This window comes from Canis lupus, chromosome 21 (genome assembly GCF_048164855.1).
Source record: "Canis lupus baileyi chromosome 21, mCanLup2.hap1, whole genome shotgun sequence".
Classification (NCBI taxonomy): Eukaryota; Metazoa; Chordata; class Mammalia; order Carnivora; family Canidae; genus Canis; species Canis lupus.
The window spans coordinates 335,814-357,974 of NC_132858.1; the positions used below are offsets into that span (position 1 = coordinate 335,814).

At 50.0% G+C, this 22,161-nt stretch overlaps 1 protein-coding gene across 1 annotated transcript; it reads left to right on the forward strand.

Moving 5' to 3' along the window:
* The first annotated feature begins 11,117 nt into the window (after nucleotides 1-11,117).
* Nucleotides 11,118-19,255, forward strand: LOC140613581 (membrane-spanning 4-domains subfamily A member 15-like). The gene is given in 8 exon segments (XM_072792018.1): nucleotides 11,118-11,160; nucleotides 11,163-11,335; nucleotides 13,938-13,982; nucleotides 13,985-14,077; nucleotides 15,072-15,128; nucleotides 17,367-17,449; nucleotides 18,031-18,172; nucleotides 18,336-19,255. Coding segments are annotated over 8 exon segments (840 nt in total). The 3' UTR covers nucleotides 18,540-19,255.
* Nucleotides 19,256-22,161: the final 2,906 nt, after the last annotated feature.

Consider the following 22,161-nt stretch of genomic DNA (forward strand, 5'->3'; position numbering starts at 1 on the left):
CCCACCAATAGTGCAAGAGGGTTCCCCTTTCTCTGCATCCTTGCCAATGCCTGTTACATCCTGTGTTGGTAATTTTAGCCATGCTGACAGATATGAGGTGGTATCTCATTGTGGTTTTGACTTGCATTTCCCTAATGAAAGTGATGTGGAGCATCTTCTCGTGTGCTTGTTGGCCATCTGAGTGTCTTCTTTGAAGAAATGTCTAGTCATGTCTTCTCATTTCTTGAATAAATTATTTGTTTTTTAGTTGTTAGGTTTGATAAGTTCTTTATAGATTTTGGGTTTTTTTAAGATTTTTTATTTATTCATGAGAGACACAGAGAGAGAGAGAGAGAGAGAGGCAGAGACACAGGCACAGGAAGAGCAGGCTCCACGCAGGGAGCCCGACGTGGGACTCGATTTCAGGTCTCCAGGATCCCACCCTGGGCTGAAGGCGGCGCTAAACCACTGAGCCATCGGGGCTGCCCTCTTTATAGATTTGGGATACTAACTAACCCTTTATCAGATATATTGTTTGCAGACATCTTCTCCCATTCCGCAGGCCTCCTTTTAGTTTCGTTGAATGTTTCCTTCACTGTGCAGAAATTTTCTTCTTGATGAAATCCCCAAAGTTTTTTTTTTGCTTTTCTTTCCCTTGCCTCTGGCAATGTATCTAGTAAGAAGTTGCTTTGGGAAGGAGGGGCAAGAGGCGGAAGAGTAGGGTCTCCAAATCAACTGTCCCAACCAAATTACCTAGAAAACCTTCAAATTATCCTGAAAAATCTATGAATTCGGCCTGAGATTTAAAGTGATACCAGCTGGAATGCTACAATGAGAAGAGTTTGCGCTTCTATCCAGGTAGGAAGACGGGGAAAAAGAAATAAAGAAACAAAAGGCCTCCAAGGGGGAGGGGCCCCGCGAGGAGCCGTGCTGAGGCCGGGGCGAGTATCCCCAGGACAGGAGAGCCCCGTCCTGGAGAAGCAGGAGCTGCACCAACCTTCCCGGGCAGAAAGGGGCTCGCAGGGAGTTGGAGCAGGACCTGGGAGGGCGGGGATGCCCTCGGGCTCCCGGGGACACTAACAGACACCTGCGCCCCGGGAGATGCGCCGAGCTCCCGAAGGGCTGCAGCGCGCACGGCGGGGCCGGAGCAGCTCGGAGGGGCTCGGGGGCGGCTCCGCGGAGGGGGCTGCGGGGCGGGAGCAGCTCGGGGGGGCTCGGGCAGAGGAAGAGGCTCCGCGGAGGGGGCTGCGGGGCGGGAGCTCGAATCCAACAGCGCAGACCGGGAGCACAGGGCGCCGGGACACAGCCCAGGATCCGGCCTCCCCCCGGGACAGGCAGAGGCCGGGAGGGCCCAGGACAGCAAGGACGCTCCTGCCCCAGCTGAGCAGAGCAGCGACCCCGCCCCCCGGAGCCTCCAGGCCCTGCAGACAGAGAGCTCGGTGGTTACTGTGGGAGCTGACTCCAGGGCTGCAGAGCTGGCCCTGCCACTAGGGCTGTTGCTCCTGGGGCCTCATGGGGTAAACAACCCCCACTGAGCCCCGCACCAGGCAGGGGGCAGAGCAGCTCCCCCAAAGTGCTAACACCTGAAAATCAGCACAGCAGGCCCCTCCCCCAGGAGACCAGCTAGACAGACAAGTTCCAGGGGAAGTCAAGAGACTTAAAGTATACAGAATCAGAAGATACTCCCCGTGTGTTTTTTGTTTTTTGTTTTTTGTTTTTCGTTTTTTGTTTTTTGTTGTTGTTTTGTTTTGTTTTGCTTTTTGATTTGTTTGCTTCCCCCACCCTTTTTTCCCTTTCTTTCTTTTTCTTTCTCTTTTTCTTCTATTTTTTCTTTTTTTCTTCCTTTTTTTTTTCTCTTTCTCTTTTCTTTCCTTCTTTCTCTCCTCTCTTTTTCTCCCTTTCCCAATACAACTTGCTTTTTGGCCACTCTGCACTGAGCAAAATGACTAGAAGGAAAACCTCACCTCAAAAGAAAGAATCAGAAACAGTCCTCTCTCCCAGAGTTACAAAATCTGGATTACAATTCAGTGTCAGAAAGCCAATTCAGAAGCACTATTATACAGCTACTGGTGGCTCTAGAAAAAAGCATAAAGGACTCAAGAGACTTCATGACTGCAGAATTTAGAGCTAATCAGGCAGAAATTAAAAATCAATTGAATGAGATGCAATCCAAACTACAAGTCCTAACGACGAGGGTTAACGAGGTGGAAGAACCAGTGAGTGACATAGAACACAAGTTGATGGAAAAGAGGGAGACTGAGAAAAAAGAGACAAACAAAAGACCATGAAGATAGATTAAGGGAAATAAATGACAGCCTGAGGAAGAAAAACCTACGTTTAATTGGGGTTCCCGAGGGCGCCAAAAGGGACAGAGGGCCAGAATATGTATTTGAACAAATTCTAGCTGAAAACTTTCCTAATCTGGGAAGGGAAACAGGCATTCAGATCCAGGAAATAGAGAGATCCCCCCCTAAAATCAATAAAAACCGTTCAACACCTCGACATTTAAAAGTGAAGCTTGCAAATTCCAAAGATAAAGAGAATATCCTTAAAGCAGCAAGAGACAAGAAATCCCTGACTTTTATGAGGAGGAGTATTAGGGTAACAGCAGACCTCTCCACAGAGACCAGGCAGGCCAGAAAGGGCTGCCAGGATATATTCAGGGTCCTAAATGAGAAAAACATGCAACCAAGAATACTTTATCCAGCAAGGCTCTCATTCAAAATGGAAGGAGAGATAAAGAGCTTCCAAGACAGGCAGGAACTGAAAGAATATGTGAACTCCAAACCAGCTCTGCAAGAAATTTTAAGGGGGACTCTCAAAATTCCCCTTTAAGAAGTTCAGTGGAACAATCCACAAAAACAAGGACTGAATAGATATCATGATGACACTAAACTCATATCTCTCAATAGTAACTCTGAACGTGAACGGACTTAATGACCCATCAAAAGGTGCAGGGTGTCAGACTGGATAAAAAAGCAGGACCCATCTATTTGCTGTCTACAAGAGACTCATTTTAGACAGAAGGACACCTACAGCCTGAAAATAAAAGTTTGGAGAACAATTTACCATTCAAATGGTCCTCAAAAGAAAGCAGGGGTAGCCATCCTTATATCAGATAAACTAAAATTTACCCCGAAGACTGTAGTGAGAGATGAAGAGGGACACTATCTCATACTTAAAGGATCTATCCAACAAGAGGACTTAACAATCCTCAATATATATGCCCCGAATGTGGGAGCTGCCAAATATTTAAACCAATTAATAACCAAAGTGAAGAAATACTTAGATAATAATACACTTAAACTTGGTGATCAATCTAGCACTTTCTATACTTGATAGGTCTTCTAAGCACAACATCTCCAAAGAAACGAGAGCTTTAAATGATACACTGGACCAGATGGATTTCACAGATATCTACAGAACTTTGCATCCAAACTCAACTGAATACACATTCTTCTCAAGTGCACATGGAACTTTCTCCAGAATAGACCACATACTGGTCACAAATCGGGTCTGAACCGATACCAAAAGATTGGGATCGTCCCCTGCATATTCTCAGACCATAATGCTTTGAAATTAGAACTAAATCACAACAAGAAGTTTGGAAGTACCTCAAACACGTGGAGGTTAAGGACCATCCTGCTAAAAGATGAAAGGGTCAACCAGGAAATTAAGGAAGAATTAAAAAGATTCATGGAAACTAATGAGAATGAAGATACAACCTGTCAAAATCTTTGGTATGCAGCAAAAGCAGTCCTAAGTGGGAAACACATCGCAATACAAGCATCCATTCAAAAACTGGAAAGAACTCAAATACAAAAGCTAACCTTACACATAAAGGAGCTAGAGAAAAAACAGCAAATAGATCCTACACCCAGGAGAAGAAGAGAGTTAATAAAGATTCGAGCAGAACTCAACGAAATCGAGACCAGAAGAACTGTGGAACAGATCAACAGAACCAGGAGTTGGTTCTTTGAAAGAATTAATAAGATAGATAAACCATTAGCCAGCCTTATTAAAAAGAAGAGAGAGAAGACTCAAATTAATAAAATCATGAATGAGAAAGGAGAGATCACTACCAACACCAAGGAAATACAAACGATTTTAAAAACATATTATGAACAGCTATACGCCAATAAATTAGGCAATCTAGAAGAAATGGACGCATTCCTGGAAAGCCACAAACTACCAAAACTGGAACAGGAAGAAATAGAAAACCTGGACAGGCCAATAACCAGGGAGGAAATTGAAGCAGTCATCAAAAACCTCCCAAGATACAAGAGTCCAGGGCCAGATGGCTTCCCAGGGGAATTCTATCAAACGTTTAAAGAAGAAACCATACCTATTCTCCTAAAGATGTTTGGAAAGATAGAAAGAGATGGAGTACTTCCAAATTCGTTCTATGAAGCCAGCATCACCTTAATTCCAAAACCAGACAAAGACCCCACCAAAAAGGAGAATTACAGACCAATATCCCTGGAGAACATGGATGCAAAAATTCTCAACAAGATACTAGCCAATAGGATCCAACAGTACCTTAAGAAAATTATTCACCATGACCAAGTAGGATTTATCCCTGGGACACAAGGCTGGTTCAACACCCGTAAAACAATCAATGTGATTCATCATATCAGCAAGAGAAAAACCAAGAACCATATGATCCTCTCATTAGATGCAGAGAAAGCATTTGACAAAATACAGCATCCATTTCTGATCAAAACTCTTCAGAGTGTAGGGATAGAGGGAACATTCCTCGACATCTTAAAAGCCATCTATGAAAAGCCCACAGCAAATATCATTCTCAATGGGGAAGCACTGGGAGCCTTTCCCCTAAGATCAGGAACAAGACAGGGATGTCCACTCTCACCACTGCTATTCAACATAGTACTAGAAGTCCTAGCCTCAGCAATCAGACAACAAAAAGAAATAAAGGCATTCAAATTGGCAAAGAAGAAGTCAAACTCTCCCTCTTCACCGATGACATGATACTCTACCTAGAAAACCCAAAACACTCCACCCCAAGATTGCTAGAACTCATACAGCAATTCAGTAGCGTGGCAGGATACAAAATCAATGCCCAGAAATCAGTGCATTTCTATACACTAACAATGAGACTGAAGAAAGAGAAATTAAGGAGTCAATCCCATTTACAATTGCACCCAAAAGCATAAGATACCTAGGAATAAGCCTAACCAAAGAGGTAAAGGATCTATACCCTCAAAACTATAGAACACTTCTGAAAGGAATTGAGGAAGACACAAAGAGATGGAAAAATATTCCATGCTCATGGATTGGCAGAATTAATATTGTGAAAATGTCAAGGTTACCCAGAGCAATTTACACGTTTAATGCAATTCCTATAAAAATACCATGGACTTTCTTCAGAGAGTTAGAACAAATTATTTTAAGATTTGTGTGGAATCAGAAAATACCCCGAATAGCCAGGGGAATTTTAAGAAAGAAAACCATATCGGGGGGCATCACAATGTCAGATTTCAGGTTGTACTACGAAGATGTGGTCATCAAGACAGTGTGGTACTGGCACAAAAACAGACACATAGATCAATGGAACAGAATAGAGAACCCAGAAGTGGACCCTGAACTTTATGGTCAACTAATATTTGATAAAGGAAGAAAGATATCCACTGGAAGAAAGACAGTCTCTTCAGTAAATGGTGCTGGGAAAATTGGACATCCACATGCAGAAGAATGAAACTAGACCACTCTTTCACCAAAAACAAAGATAAACTCAAAATGGATGAAAGATCTAAATGTGAGACAAGATTCCATCAAAATCCTAGAGGAGAACACAGGCAACACCCTTTTTGAACTCGGCCACAGTAACTTCTTGCAAGATACATCCACGAAGGCAAAAGAAACAAAAGCAAAAATGAACTATTGGGACTTCATCAAGGTAAGAAGCTTTTGCACAGCAAAGGATACAGTCAACAAAACTCAAAGACAACCTACAGAATGGGAGAAGATATTTGCAAAGGACGTATCAGATAAAGGGCTAGTTTCCAAGATCTATAAAGAACTTATTAAACTCAACAGCAAAGAAACAAACAATCCAATCATGAAATGGGCAAAAGACATGAACAGAGGAAGACTTAGACATGGCCAACATGCACATGAGAAAATGCTCCACATCACTTGCCATCAGGGAAATACAAATCAAAACCACGATGAGATACCACCTCACACCAGTGAGAATGGGGAAAATTAACAAGGCAGGAAACCACAAATCCTGGAGAGATGCTGAGAAAGGGGAACCCTCTTACTGTTGGTGGGAATGTGATCTGGCACAGCCACTCTGGAAAACTGTGTGGAGGTTCCTCAAAGAGTTAAAAATAGACCTGCCCTGTGACCCAGCAATTGCACTGCTGGGGATTTACCCCAAAGATACAGATGCAATGAAACGCCGGGACACCTGCACCCCGATGTTTATAGCAGCAATGTCCATAATAGCCAAACTGTGGAAGGAGCCTCAGTGTCCATCAAAAGAAGAATGGATAAAGAAGATGTGGTTTATGTATACAATGGAATATTCCTCAGCCATTAGAAACGACAAATACCCACCATTTGCTTCGACGTGGATGGAACTGGAGGGTATTATGCTGAGTGAAATAAGCCAATCGGAGAAGGACAAACAGTGTATGTTCTCATTCATTTGGGGAATATAAATAATAGTGAAAGGGAATAGAGGGGAAGGGAGAAGAAATGGGTAGGAAATATCAGAAAGGGAGACAGAACGTAAAGACTGCTAACTCTGGGAAACGAACTAGGGGTGGTAGAAGGGGAGGAGGGCGGGGGGTGGGAGTGAATGGGTGACGGGCACTGGGGGTTATTCTGTATGTTGGTAAATTGAGCACCAATAAAAAAATAAATTAAAAAAAAAGAAGTTGCTATGGCTGAAGTCAAAGAGGTCTCTGTTCTCCCCTAGGATTTTGATGTTTACTGTTCCACATTTAGGTCTTTCATCCATTTTAAACTTACTTTTGTGCATGGTGTAAGAAAGTGGTCCAGTTTCTTCTTCTGCATGTGGCTGTCCAGTTTTCCCAACACCATTTATTGAAGAGACTTTTTTCCACTGGATACTTTGTCCTGCTTTGTGAAAGATTAATTGACCATATGGTTGTGGGGCCACTTCTGAGTCTTCTCTTCTGTTCCATTGATCTATGTGTCTAGTCTTGTGCCAGTACCACGCTGTTTTGATGACCACAGCTTTGTAGTACAGCTGGAAGTCCAGAATCATGATGCCTTCCAGCTTCGGTTTTCTTTCTCAGGATTGCTTTGGCTATTCAGGCTCTTTTGCAGTTCCACACAAGTTTTAGGATTCTACACTGCCATTTCTGACCTTCATTTTACCAGTTTACAAAATGGGCTGAATAACACCTACCTCACAGGCCTGTTGTAAGGGTCCATGGTTCCCCTACAGATGATAGTTCTTTACAAACTGTACAGGGCTGTGCATATGAGGAGCCAGCACTACCCTTGCTCATTCAGGCATTCATAACATGCCTATTATTGGTGTCTGGGTGCCTTCTGCATCTGTCACAGGTGATATTCTGCTGGTGGGTGCCCTATAAACTCCTGGAGGCAGGAGACCATGACTTCCCCTCTTTTCCACATGACTCACCCTGGCTCACATGCATTAGTGTTTAAGGTGAGCTGGTTGATTGGTTGGTAAGGAAAAAAGTTTTCCTTCTGGGTGTCACAGAGCCAGTGGCATGGGCCAGGTGGCCTCCAGAATGTGACCAAGGGATGGTCCCCAGCCTGAGGGTACCGAGGCACTGTCCTGGCAGCTGGGGTGGGTGGAGAGGGGAGATTCCGAGTCTCGGGAATTCTGTGACACTTCTGTGCTCAGGACCGCCACCCAGTCGCACCTTAGTAACAGAAAGATATTTTTAGGTGTTTTCCCTTCTTGAGAAGGGGAGAGGAAGGTGAGATCTTGGTTTCAGCACATTCTCACCTCCAACCCAGGGGAGATGTTGTTAATTCCAACTGCTCCCTTCAGTGCTGCTCAGGGAAGACCCAGGACAGACCACAGGGAAGGCTCAGCAACTGTCCACAACCCGCCCTAGAAGTCGGGCAGTTTTCACCCATCCCGCATGAAATGACAACTCTACAGGCAAAGCAGTGAACTTTTCACCAAGTTGCATCTGCTCCATGGAAAGCTTTTGTCCTTTTACTCTAAAATTCTGTCCCTCTTTCCTTTTGGGTGTCACATATCCTTTCTAGATACTGGCAAGAACACTGGTAATCTCTTTAAATGAACTGCTTTGAGGAGGCAGAAAATTGGATGGGTTCAGCGGTTAGTTTCTACCCTGCTGCTCTGTGGACTTAGAATCCTTACTCTGGGGAGTAGGGCACAAGCACTGGGCCCCTCCCTCCAACAAAGGCAGGGTTCAAACCCAGGAGTGAATGAGGTCCTTAAAGTCATCACTCCTCCCCCCGGGGGGCAGGAGTCTAGAAGCCAGCCCAGTTCTCCCACTGAGGTGCTTGGTGACCGTGGGAGACACCTTCACCCTCTCTGAAGCTCCTTTTCCTCTGCTAATAGCCCAGGCCTGTTTCTCCCTCAGAGCGAAAAGAGGGCTTCAGTGTCCGGTGTTCACACTCCCCTTGGCAGGGACCTGTGATGCAGGTGGCCCTCCTCTGCCCAGACTCCCCATCTTCTGCTTCCTCACTCCCTCTTCCACTTCCTTGGGCTCTCAGACCAGGTCATAGCTGGCAGTGTCCTCAGCAACCATGTCTGCCTCCCAAATATGTCTGTCTGAGTGGAGGAGGCCAATGTGTGGGGAAGAGAAGGGACTGAAGAAGAGAAAGAGAATAGCAATTGCGTGGGGTGAGGGAGGTGACAGCAGAGCCTCCGAGGACCCTTGTATTAGGTCCATGTCCTCCTTGGGGACATCCCTGAGCCCCCCCCCTTACTTTGCAGACCTCTCCTAGCACTGGCCCTGCTCCCCATTTCGAGGTGTCAGGAGGGCAGGGCAGGACACTGGTCTTAACTCACCTCTGTATTCTCAGCCCCTACACTTGGTGCTCATCATAAATGCATAATAATCACCTGTTGGACTGAAGAGCAAATTTCTCTTGCTTCTCCTATTAGCCTCTAGGCTCCTCGACACAGACTCTGTCTGATCCCTATTTCCTTTCATTTTTGGAGAGTGTCACAGTCAGGAGAAGCCATATTATGCTGCTGTCACAAACAGCTCTGGCTTAACACAATAAAGATTTATCTCTTCCCTGAGTTCATCTGCCCTGGGAGCTCCTCTCCCCATCATCCGCACTCAGGGACCCAGATAGACGAAGCAGCCTCTGTCTGGAATATTGCGAGTCACTGTGATCAAGAGAGAAAGGTGCCTGGGTTCTCTGAAACTAAATGCCTCCACCTTGAAGCTGTGTATTTCCTTCCAATCACATTTATTTAGCAAAAACAAGTCATGCGGCCACAACAAATATTAAGGCGCCCAGAATGAGAGAGCTGGAACCATGGGCAGATCTCAATCACTGGGGCAGCCACAGGAGGATACAGGCAGGCTTTGAAGGTGAGCTAACTTGGACCTGAACCCCTGCTCTGCCAACTAGCTGCCGTGTCACCCAAATAATCCCTCTACTGCTCAGAGCCTTGCTTGTCTTGTCCATAAAATAAACTCTCAGGAATTATCAGAGCATCCTTGTGACTATAAGAAATAACATTTTTGAAATGCTTGGGAAAAAGAAAATCCTCAAAAACAAAACAAGTCTATTATAAGCTCTTGTTAACCCGGTACCTGGCAGTGTGAAGCAAGGTGGAGCTTAGTCACTATGAATTCCTGGGTGGTGCCTCCAGTCATGGAAAACTTGCCTAACAGCCTATGGGTACTCTTTGCTTTTTCTTTGCAGCAAGTCCAACACTCTGTCCACCGATGTAGGTCAGACATAGCACAAAAAATGGCTCAGAGGCCCCCCAGGAGACACGTGAGCATCATCACCCCAAGAACCAGGAGGCTCAGAGCTTTTGCAGACCCACAGAGAATTTGCTGCATCGTCTGCAAACTGGCTCCCCCTGGTGAGAAGCGTGTCTGATAGCTCTCGGAGCACAGGAAAAAATGCCCTGTTAAACTGCTAAAAAATGAACTGTTCACTGTGACTAGTTTATACATCTTATTTTTAGGAAAACATTTTAGAAAAAATAGCTTTATAACAAATCACACTCCACAGTGCTTTGGATCAAGTTCATGTGCATTATTCCAATATAATTCATGCCAAACCCTATAAGATTGGTAACAGTGTCATTATTCCCATTTTACAGGTAAGGAAACTGAGGCAAGGGGAGGTGACCATCTTGTCCCATGTCTTACAGTAGCAAGAGAGGCCAGGATTCAAATGCTGACTTCTATCTCTGCAGCCTGCACTGAACCTGTTAATGCCAATGATAGGGCTGACTTTTTAATTTCATTGTCTGATCTGGCAGATTCATTCATCAATCTTCTGGGCCCTAGTAAACTCATCATTTGACAGCTGGGTGTTTTTCCCCAAAGTGTTTGCTTAGGCCAGCCCCACACAGTGCTTCTATAATCCATGTATTTCTCAGCTACATTAATAGCAATTGTTTGCGTGGCCAAAGAGAAAGTCTCCACAGCCAGAAATGGCCCAGGGTCATAACTGACACCAGCTCATCAGCCGAGGCTGAGGGACAGGAAATGGCAGGTGAGTTCCAATAGCCGAGGCTGAGGGACAGGAAATGGCAGGTGAGTTCCAATCTATGAGTAAAGAAGGTTGTGCTGCTTCAGCTCTGCCTCACACTAGCTGTGTGTTCTTGGGCAAGTCACTTGCCTTCTCTAGAGAAAGGAGGTAGTTTAAGTACATGCTTCTCCTAAACGTCCTTTCCATGTAATATAGCACAAAGATTGAGAGCAGGGCTTCTGGGGTCAGAGATGAGAAATCAAGCCCTGGCCTTGCCTCACCTAGGGGCCCTTGATTTAGGACATCCTTCACTTCTCGGAGTGAAGTTCCCTCAAAGACAATTGATAATCAGAGATTTTGGGGATGTCCTCAGGGGCTGCAGTGAGCAGGGTTATGCAGGCTCCATGCAAATGCATAAATGTCATCATCATCTCCCAAGCCTTTGTCTCCCAGGCCCTCCAAGCACCATGTCTGCAGCTCCCGCCAGCAATGGGGTGTTTGTCGTCATCCCAGCAATGCCAGTGGCCTCTGCCCACCTCCGGCCATCCTGCCCACCTCCATGTGCCAGCCTCCTGGGGTTTTGCTGTTTGAGGAGCCACTGGGGGTACAGACACCAAGGGCCATCCAGCTGCCTGACCTACGGCCCATGGAGACGTTCCTGACTGGAGAGCCCAAAGCTTTAGGGGTAAGAGCCTCCCCAGGCCCTGTGAGGCATGTGTGTATGCAGAGGTGCCAGGCAGGGAGAGAATGGCTCCAGCACAAGAGCATTCACCACCTCAGAGGGGAAGAGACAATCCCTAATACTTAGTGGAGACTTGAGGATTCAGCTGCATACCAGACAGATGGGCCCATCCTCCACAGGGCTCAGAGAGAGCACACCAGCAGACAAATGACTAAAATAATCCCAAGCAGGGTAATGAGATTGAATATGATGGATGTGGGAGGGGCAACAAGGAAGGATGAGCAGACAGGTTCATTTAGGCTAAAACCTGGATGCTGAAGCCAAGGGTAGACGGGGAGCAGAGGGGAGTGCTCAGAGGATGAAGGAACAGCTGATGCAAAGGCCTGGAGGTGGGAATTCGAACTGTTCAAGGACAAACTAGAAGGTTAACATGGCTGGGATGTAATGAGCAAAGGAAGAGGGGAGATGAGATGGAGTTGGAGTGATCCATGAAAGATGTCCCATAAGGTCTTTGCCAATCTCAGATGGCCTTGAGAACAGTTCTCTGGGCAAGAAGAAAATATCAAATAGACAGACAGACAGATAAATATATTCACCCTTATACATTACAAATATAGTTTCTTCAGTTTGTCCTTTGGCCTTAGTTCCTCCAAATGGAGGATGGAAACATAGCTTAGGCAGTAGTGATGATGACCATGGTGACGGTGATGCTTATGATGATAATGCTGCTGCTGCTGCTGCTGATGGTGGTGGTGACGATGGCTGCGGCACCCCTGAGAGGGGCACACACAGAGCCATGGAATGTGCATGCATTGGTTCCTTAGATTCTCATCACCACTTTGTGAGATGGGACCACAGTTCCCTTTGGACAGATTAGGAAGCAAAGGCTGGTCAAAGTCCAAGGCCACACAGTTGCTAAGGGGCATCCTGTTCCCCAGGATGGCCTGACTATACGGTTCCACTTTCAACCCCCCTGCTCGGTAGCATCCAGGAGCTCTGGCTTGAATACACTAAAGACCGCACCATGTCCCCTGGTGTGTGAAGGGATTAGAGACAGTGAACAGAGGTGGTGTCATCAGCCATTGGACTCCTGAAACCTCAGAGCAGACCAGGAAACCCATAATGTCCAGAGGGATTTGGTAAGACAATTATAAATTGCTGGAAAACACAGAATGTGGAAACTACAAATAGGTGTTTGGGAGTGTCACCCAGTAGAGGAACACCAGCTTTAGAGTTAACTGGCCTGCCCCTTCATCCTAGGAGACTACAGACAAGTTACTAAACATCTCTGAGTCTCAGTTTCCTTGTCTCCAAATTAGAATAGAAATACCTCCTTCATCATGTTAGGATTAAAGGAGATAATGTCTAAAAACATACAGCACGTTGCTCAGTGTAGACAGGCATGTGGGCAGAGGCAGCTTTGTTCTCTGATCTGTGCTCACAGCAGTGGGGTTGTCCAATAGTAGGAGAAGAGCCTGTAGAGGGGAGCAGTGCTGGTGGCTGGGACACCATGCCACCTAAGCAAGCTGCAAAGATGAAAGACATGCAGCTCAAGAGAAAATGGGACAGAAGATTCAAAGTGGCCATGCCCATAAATGTCTAACTTCCCAGCACACTCAAGTCAGAAAGATAATGCATCTTCCACACGACTCGCCAAAAAATGATTCTGGCTGTTTACAGTGAGAACTGCCAGTAGTACACAGACCACAATGGCTTGAGTGGTGGTGTGCACCTCCTCATTGATGGGGCTTGTTGAGAAATCAGGAGCTGGAAAGAGTTCCCGGATTAGGCAGAGGTTGAATGTGGGGTCCTCCAGTGTCCCCACTCAGTCCTAGAATTCAATCCTTACCAAAAAACATACGAAAAACATATGGCATTACTTACCAGAAGCCCACATGGCCCCTTCCTTGGGAAAACCATCCTACTTCTGGGAAATGGATCAGTGGGGTGCTGATCTGCGTCCAGATGTCAGCTGGGTAGGAGGCAGCTCCAGCACCTAGCTGGCATGGATCAGTGATAGATGCTCAAATGAGAAAGCTAACAAGGGGTGGTGGAAAGGGGGGTTGGTGTGACTGGGTGATGGGCACTGAGGGGGGCACCTGACGGGATGAGCACTGGGTGTTGTTATATGTTGGCAAATCGAACTCCAATTTTAAAAATATATAAAGAAGAAGAAGAAGAAGAAGAAGAAGAAGAAGAAGAAGAAGAAGAAGAAGAAGAAGAAGGAGGAGGAGGAGGAGGAGGAGGAGGAGGAGGAGAAGGAGAAGGAGAAGGAGAAGAAGAAGAAGAAGAAGAAGAAGAAGAAGAAGAAGAAGAAGAAGAAGAAGAAGAACTGAAAGCTAAGGAAACCAGGTAGCAACAACACAGAGCGATGCTTGGGGTCTATGGGTCAGAGCACAAAGATGCAGACCCGTAAAGACACGGAAATAGGCGGGGGTGGGGGGTCTCGCGGATGTGGGAGCTGATTTTCCTTCTTTAGACAGTCCTTCAGGGTTGCTACCCGGATGTCTCCTCAAAAGAACGGAGTCGAGTTTATTTCCCAGAGGCTGAGGGGTGGAGGGGGGGGCCGGCCCGCCAGCTTGGCTGAGCCGCGCGGTCTCTGTAGACAGTGCAGATCCTCATCGGCCTCACCCACCTGGGCTCCGGCTGCTCCTGGTCCTGCTCCTGGTCCTGCTCCTGGTCCGCCACGGCCACGCGGGGATGCTCTTCATTGAAGGCGGTGTCCCCTTCTGGGGAGAAGCCTGCGTGAGTGCAGGCCGTTGGGGCTCACCTCCTGCTCTGCGCCCGCCACACCACATTCTCTTGGGCACAGCGGACCTAGGTCTAAATCTAAGTCCTAACTGCAAACCCTAATCACACACCTATGCTAGGCACCACTCCTGCCTAGGAAAAGCTCCCAGCAAAGAGCCTGGCACAGAGAAGGTTCCCAAAACAGACAGGATGCAGGGGTGAGCGCAGGGCTAAGAGATACTAACCATCCTGGATAACCTGGATACTAACCTCACCCTGCAGCCAAACCCCAGCCTGCAGAAACCCTTCAACCGCCCCCTCCCATGGGTCCTAGACCACCAAGAGCTCTGTCCTCTAGGGGTCTGACCAGCCCTGAAGCCCCCCAATCCATTCCTGTGCCCATACCCTGGCCAGCCTGGCCATCCCCACCTTGTCCCCTGCAGCAGAATTGGGGAGCACATGGTTAATGGCAAATCTCCAACATCAAGAGAGCACTTCAGCGTTTACACAGCCCTGTCTACACCTGAGTCTCCCAGCCACCCTGGGAGAGCAAAGGCTTGGGAGCAAGGTCAGTGGGGTCTGAACCCCAGCTCCTGTGCCACCACATGTCACCATGGAGTCCCTTAGCCAAGTTACCCAATCTCCAGCTCTGGCTTCCTCATCTAAAAAGCATAGTCCTGGCCCAGCCTACCCCAGAGTTGGGGAAATTAGAAGTAAGGCATGTGAGAGCTAGTTACTAACCCTGGATTTGCAGCAAACAGTGATATCACTTTGTAGCAATGCCCCCTTTAGAGAGGGCTAGATTTGCATAACATGTGAATGATGTCACTGAAATCATTCACTTTGCCAACTATGGCCTGAGTTCCCTGGACGGGCCTTCTAGTAATCAGGGGACACCTTTACAGACAGATCCAGAAAGCAGGGGAGGTGACAGCCAAGAGGCTGCTGCCCTCTCCCTACCTGGTGTCCTGGCCGAAGAGTCACTGGGGTCCCCTCTTCCCCCCCACAGTTTGTCATCTCTGGGTCCCTCTCAGTGGCAGCCGAGAAGAGCCACACCAGCTGCTTGGTAAGTCTGAATGGGGTACCCAGGACTACTCCACTCTGCCCCTCCCATCCCATCTGTTCACTCATTCAACAAACATTTCCTGGGGCCTGCTGAGTGCTCCCAGACATGGGACAGGAGGAACCAAGATATACTTCACAATACAGGGCAGAAAGTGAGGGTCCCCAGACCAAGTGCTCATGATCATTCAGAGAAAGGGAAGATCAGAAAGGTCTCTTGAAAAAGGAGAGGATAAGCTGGGCATTGGTGGAAGAACAGGATTTGAAAATACAGAGGGAAAACGAGCAGCCAAGGAGGGGCCATGGGCAGGGTTGCCATGAAAACCATATGGGGCTCCCTCTGACCAAGGCAGAGCTCTGGGAAAGCAAGTGGAGAGATGCAGTAGGTCCACATGGCCGAGGCTTGGACCTCTCTGCAAGTCACGAGAAGCAATGAGGGCTGTGAACTGAGGCGCATCCAGCATGCAGCATGCTCCAGGCTCAGAGAACACAGCAGTGAAGGTCAAGTCCCTGCCCTCCTGGAGCTTACACTCCGGTGTCTGCTAAGACACCCAAACTCAACTAACAAAGTAGTTGCAGAGCATGAAGAGCGTCACAAGGGAAGCACACGGGGTAGTGTGGGAGTCATTCCTCTTAGAACGAACAGTTGGGGGTCCCAGGGCAGGTGCCCCTGAGCTCGCTGTTCAGACGGAGACAGTCACAGAGGATCCTGGGCGCCAGCATCCCCGGGGGGGAGAGCCTGGGCATCAGGACAGAAGGAGTCAGGGCAGTTTACAGGAGGTGAAGGAGGTAGAGAGGGCGGACTCGGCTGAGAGGGAGAGGGGAGAGAGATGAATCAGAGCTTAGAGGGGACCTTGGGATTTATTTTGAGGGACTTTATCTAAGGGAGGCCACTGGGAATGGAAATGGATATTCCTTGTCCTATTTGCATTCTTGGGAGCTGTCCAGTGCTGGGCACCTGGTGAAGAATGGATCATAACCGGACGGAACTGGACTCAGGAACCCCCAGGCCATAAAGTCCAGGAGTGCTGGGACCTGACCTCTGTCCCTAAGGCTCACTGTGGCTGGAACAATGCCTGGCTGCAGCAGCTACTCAGTAGCACTTTGTTGGATTAATTAACTGATTTCCTGTGAGGCCACTCTGGTCTCCATTACTTCCTCAATGTCATTTAAAAAAAGAAAAAAGAAAAGAAAAAGAGGAGTCAGGGATCTTTGAACCTGAGCAGGTCCCGCAGCCCCAGCTCCCTACAAGTGGTCCCCAGTATAGAGCCAAGGCTTAGTTAGCCACAGGTTCCCGCCGCTGGGTCAAGAGTATCGAGTTCTGGCTGCAAAGGGAGGGTGAGCCTTGAGTGGTGGCCTGGACCACCCAGGGATCCCCTTGCTCTGCCTACCTGGAACCTCACAGAAATGACCCCATCACCTCTCCAACTGGGCCTCAGTGTCCCAGCAGAAGGTCTCCCTGACTCCTGCCCCTGGGGCAGCTGCAGGTGCAGGGTGCTCAGCCTGGGGTGGGGGGTACGATGTGAGCCTGGAGCTCGCTGCACACAGCACCCAGAGAGGCCATGAAGGAGGGCGGCCCTCTCCCAAGGTGACAGAGGTAAGGAAGGCTTCAGGGCAGCCCCTGAGGCCCCGGGTAGGGAAGGGACCCGGGAGAAGGAAGAGGAGTCCGGAAGCACACCGCTCCCATGGCAGGGTGGCCACGGAGCCCTGGGCACAGGACCCCATGGCGGGGAGGGCTATTGCCTCCGTCCTTTCCTCTTTCTCCTCCTGGCTTCTTCCCTCTGCTCCTTTTCTTCATGTCTGTCTCCCTCCTGCAGGTGAGGAGCAGCCTCCATGGCGGCCTTTGCGGGGACAGCCGTTCTGCTCATGGACTTTGGTGTCACCAGCTGGGTGTGTTGTCAGGCCCCTCAGGAGCGGGAATACTCGGAGGATGCCAGAGCCACACCAGGAGGCGGTGGGGGCCGTGGTAGGCAGGAGGGTGCGACAGGGGAGGCCCCGGGGTCCTGGGGGGGGGCAGAACTTGTCAGTCCTGGTGCCCCAGGGCGCTGCTGGGGGCCTGCGGGGAGAGCCCAGGAGAAGGGGCCGGGAGGCCGCAGGACCGGCTGCAGGTGGCCTGGCTCCGCCAGCTCTGCCACGTGGGGCGTGGGGCTGTGGGACCTGGGCAAGTTATGGTCCCTCGGGGGCCCTTTCCTCCTGTACCCTAGAGCGCTGGGCTTGCCTTGACTGTGGGTGTGGTCCCCAGGATGCGGGCAGGGGCTCTCTGGCTGTGCTGACCGTCGTCACCACCTACTTTGGGTGTCAGGCCACCCGCGCTCGAGCCAGCGGGTGAGTACCCCCCCCCCACGTCTACCCAAGCGGGGCCTCTGAGGAGGGCTGCTGGCTGCGAGGGCTCCTCTTCCAGCCTCTTGCTTCCTTCCTCGGGCGCTGCCTCCCCATGGACCTCCCCACCGCGCACTCCTCGGCCGGGCACCCGGTGAAGTCTGGGGAAGATGCGGCTCTTCTCCCCGAGGCCCCAGGGCAGCGGCCGCGCCAGGGCTGTTAGCCGGGTGCCCAGCAGCGGGAGGCCGGCGCGGGGGACCAGGGGCTGTGCCTTACGCGGGTGAGCGGGCCCCTCGGGGAGCTCCCAGGCCTTGAGGCAGATCGGGCCAGTACAGAGGGCAGCACGACGACTGACGACTCGGGGAAATTAGCTTAGTTTCCCCAAATCTGGAGAAGAGTGAAGACGGGAAAGCGGCGAGGAGCGCGGGATGGAGCAGCGGCCCCACGGGAAGTGCAGCCACACCACCAGGCCCGGGTGCTGCTCCCAGGGGACTTTTGCAAACTGGAGATGAGGCCACTGAAAGGCTTTGTGCAGAGGACTGCGTGCTCACAGGGAACGAAACCAATCCGGAGGGTTCCCCTTGAACCTTGAACCGCCCCCCAGGCCCCAGAGGAGCCAGGGCAGGGGAGGCCCAGGGAGAAGGAACGCCAGAACTTCAGCTCCTAGACAAATGCGGCTTCTGTTTTGTTCACTGCGGTACTCGCAACGCCTGGTCATCGTCGGTCCCCGTAAGTATTTTTGAAATATTCGATCCTACAGAGAGTCCGGCCGATTCACTTCGGGATTCATTCCCAGGGCGCTGTTCTCAGAATGTCCACGGGGGCACGGTTGCAAGGCCGCCGGCAGGCGCCAGCGCCCTCCAGGACATCGGGGCTCTCTTTATCTTTGCAGCCCGTGATTTTCCTGCCCAACCTCTTAAGTACGGACTTCAGTATCCCCAGCCCCGCAGCCTCTCCACCGCCTGCCTATGACAATGTGGCATATATGCCAAGGAGCCATCGGAGTAGAGGCCTCTCCGCGGTTGGAAGCCAGCTTTCCTCCTGTGGGCCCAGCCTCTCCCCCCACCCCATCCTCACTACTGTGGCGCCCGAGTGAAGCCTTCCCCAAGGACATCCCCACACATCTCCCTCGGTGGCTTCCTTCCTAAAAGAGCTAGTGGGTGTCAAGGAACCGTCCCCCAGCGTCCTGGGCCCCATTCCGCTTCTGGGAATGTCCCCACGCGCTCCTCTGTATTTCTCTCTGCTCAACAGGAGGCAGCCGTGGCCTCATTGGCAGACAGGTTCAATGGCTGCCCTCAAGCCTTGGGAAGACCATTAAGCTCAGCAGCCCAGAATCCTCCAGAAAAGAGTACTAAGTCCAAGGGCAGAGGCCAGGACTAGCTGTGGCCTGACCTCTGGGTCTGCAGGCTCCAAGACCAGCTCTGCGCTTTGTCATCTGCTGCTCAGTTTTCCTGGAAACCAAAGCATTAACTAGATGGCATTTAAGGCCCTTCCAGTTCCCCAGGGATCCCCGAAGTCCTGCTCTAAGTCAGGGGATATTCTGGAAAAGCTTGTTTTCCTTATCTGTAAAGTGGAGTTGCTATTGACTCCAGCACTGCTCACCTGCCAGGTTTGGGGAGGTTTCAGGGGAAGGCTGAAGCCAGCCCTCAGCACCCCATCAGCATCCGCAGGTACACAGTCCTGGCGGTCCCTCCCCCACTCACTCTCCCCCCTGGGGAGCAGAGCTGCCTCTGAAGGTGACCACCCACGGGGCTGGGGCTGGGGCAAAGGAGACACAATGTCAGAAGTCCTGGTGGATGCTTCTTCTCCATACTGTGGGCGGAAATAAACTGTGTGGCTTACATTTTGAGCTGGTCTCATTGCAGTGACTTTTTCTTTTCAACCTCAGGGGCTACAAAGATTTGTTCCATATTTATCAGAAGACTTGGGTCCCATTGTCACAGAACCGAGGCATCTCTGGGAGCCGGGGTCTGTGTGGGGTGATCCTGGCACTTGGTCTGCCCCCACCTGAGTGCAAACAAGCAGGCATTCATAGGCCCTTCTACAGTGGAGGACACGGGAGCTTGAAGAGGTCAAATAAAGAACCCAAGGACACTGATCTAGTAAGAGGCAATGCTGGAATTTGAACTCAGCTCCAGCTAACATCAGAGTCTGTGTCTCACCGCATGGCTCCCCAGGTCCAAAACCCAAGTGCTCTCCATAAACCCTTTTTCCTTCCTCCTGTTTCTTCATCCCAAAGTCTGGGCCGGGGCTGCATTTCTCAGCACCCCCACTTCTTCATTTAACGAACTCCTGCTCCTTCAAAACCCTATTTTAATGTTGCCCCTTCTATGAGGTCTTCCCAAAGGCAGGTGGTTGGCTGGCACCATTCAGCTTTCCCTTTAAGGGAGCTCTGGTTCCCAGCTTGTGGGAGAGCAGAGGTGGAATGGGGTTACAACCAGCTTGGCTCTCAGAAGCAAGAATCGAGATTGGAGGACTTGGAGCAGAGAGTTTTGCCCAATTAAATTTTCCAAGTGTGAAAGTGTAATATGTTCCATTCTCTCCAGGCTTAAAAGATTGGTCTTGACCCTGGAAAGCCCTCCCACCAGGAGGGCTTACTTTTCTCCTCTTAATGGAGTCTGCCTCCCCGCTCCTGCTCACTCTGCTGAAATCCCTTAGAGGCTGCAGTCATTGACCTCATTGTCACCAAGATCAATGGGCTTTTAAGAAGCTTTGTTTAAACAATAGCGGTTCCGTCTCACATATAATCACCCCACCAATTCTCCCTGCCCTTCTCAACCCCATCCCCTCGCCCCACCCTCCTTCCAGCTCCTCTGGACCACTGTCACTTCTCACCTGTGTTTATGACATCAGTCTGCAGACCTTCTAGCCTGTGTCCCCAGTGTTCAGCTGACCAGGCCACCTGTCAGCTAGATAACAGCCAGAGGGATTTACCTAAGGCACAAAAGCCATGGTGCTACTGCTTTGCCACTTGGGGTTCTCCTTTGCCATGAGGCTAAAGTCCAAATGTTCCCACAAGGTTTACAAAGCCCTGGAGACAGAGCCTGCTGCCCTCTTTTGTCTCCTCCCACCTCTTCCAGCACCTGACCCACATTGGCAGCTGTGCTGAAGCTGGGAAGTCCTGCTCCGTGGAGTGCAGTCCCCAGCCTGCCCCCCTTTCTCTTGTCTGTCCTACTAAACTCCCAACTGCTTTCAGATCTCAGTGTAAATGCCTCCTCCTCCAGGAAGCCTTCCCTATCCTCATTCTTCTCTCCCTGGTCTAGGTGAGGTGGCTTCTGCTGGGCTGTTCCCATACCACCTATCCAGGGTCATGTCCCTTCTCCACCAGATAGTTGCCTGCCTCCCTGACCATCTCCACCGCGGGACTTTATCAGTCGCCTGTTGCAGTGACCGATTACTATGAACTTACGGTTTTCAACAACACGTTTATCACCCTACAGTTCTGGAGGCCAGAAGTCCTAAAATATTGGGTATTGGCAGGGCCACGTTCCTGGTGGAAGCTCTAGGGGAGAACCTGATTGCTGGCTTTTTCCAGCTTCCTGGGACTGCTGCATCCTTTGGTGTGTGACCTTGTCATCTATCTCCAAAGCCAGCAGCCCCACCCCTTCCAGTCACTCTCACTGGCTCTGCTCCCCTTGGGTCCCTGGTGGAGGGACCCCGTGATTATACAGGGGCCACCCTGTAGGCCAGGATACTCTCCCCCTCTCAGGATTCTTAACTTAATCACATCTGCAAAGTCCTTTTACTATGGAAGGTGAAAAAGCCACAGGTTCCAGGATCAGGACGTGCACATGCTGGGAGCCGTTATCCTGCCTGTCACGTCCTCTGAGCTCCTCTGAGGCCAGGCAGATGGCCTCTACCCCACTCCTGGGCCTCCACACATAGCAGCGTGCCTGGCCCCTTGTGAGTGCTCAGTAAGGCTTCTGTGAATGAGTAAGTCAGTTAATGACCAAGGGTGCAGGATGGTGTGTGCGTGCGTGTGTTATACGTTGTATGTGACTGAATGGCAAAGCAGAAGCCTCTAACCTAGTGAAAAACCACAGCTTCTAGAAAAATGTTCATCCCATGATTAGGGAATGAAAGATGTGGCTGATTGGGGCACCTGGGATGCTCACCTGGGTCAGTGAAGCGTCCACCTTTGGCTGAGGCCATGATCCTGGGGTCCTGGGATCCAGCCCCACATCGAGCTCCCTGCTCAGTGGGGAGTCTGCTTCTCCCTCTTTCTCCCACTTGTGCTCTCTCTCACTATCTCTGTCTCTCTCGCTATCTCTGTCTCTCTCTCGGGTAAATAAGTGAAATCTTAAAAAATAATAAAGATGTGGGTGATGAATAGGTGCAAAGCACCTGCTGACAGGTGCGCACAGCACGGGAGGTCACTGGGCATGAATCAGCGGGGAGACTGCGGTAGGTAGGTAGATGGCTGTGCTGCCAGGAGAAGTGGATCTTCCAGAGCTGCTCATGGCCTGGCCTCACCTCTCACAGAAGGGCTGCCCAGTCCAGCAGGCCTGAGAGAAGGTGAGTCACCTTGCAGTGAGCACACGTGTGGTTGCCCTCTGCCTGGTTTTGTGCCTAATGTGGGACATGCATGACTCCTGGGCACGAGGAACCCCCGTTGAGTGCTTGGTGATGACACAGTTCAGGCCCCACTGTAGGCATTTTAATATGCTAACTCGCTGAACCCTCTCGCAACTCCCCCCAGAGCTATTGTTGTCTCCACT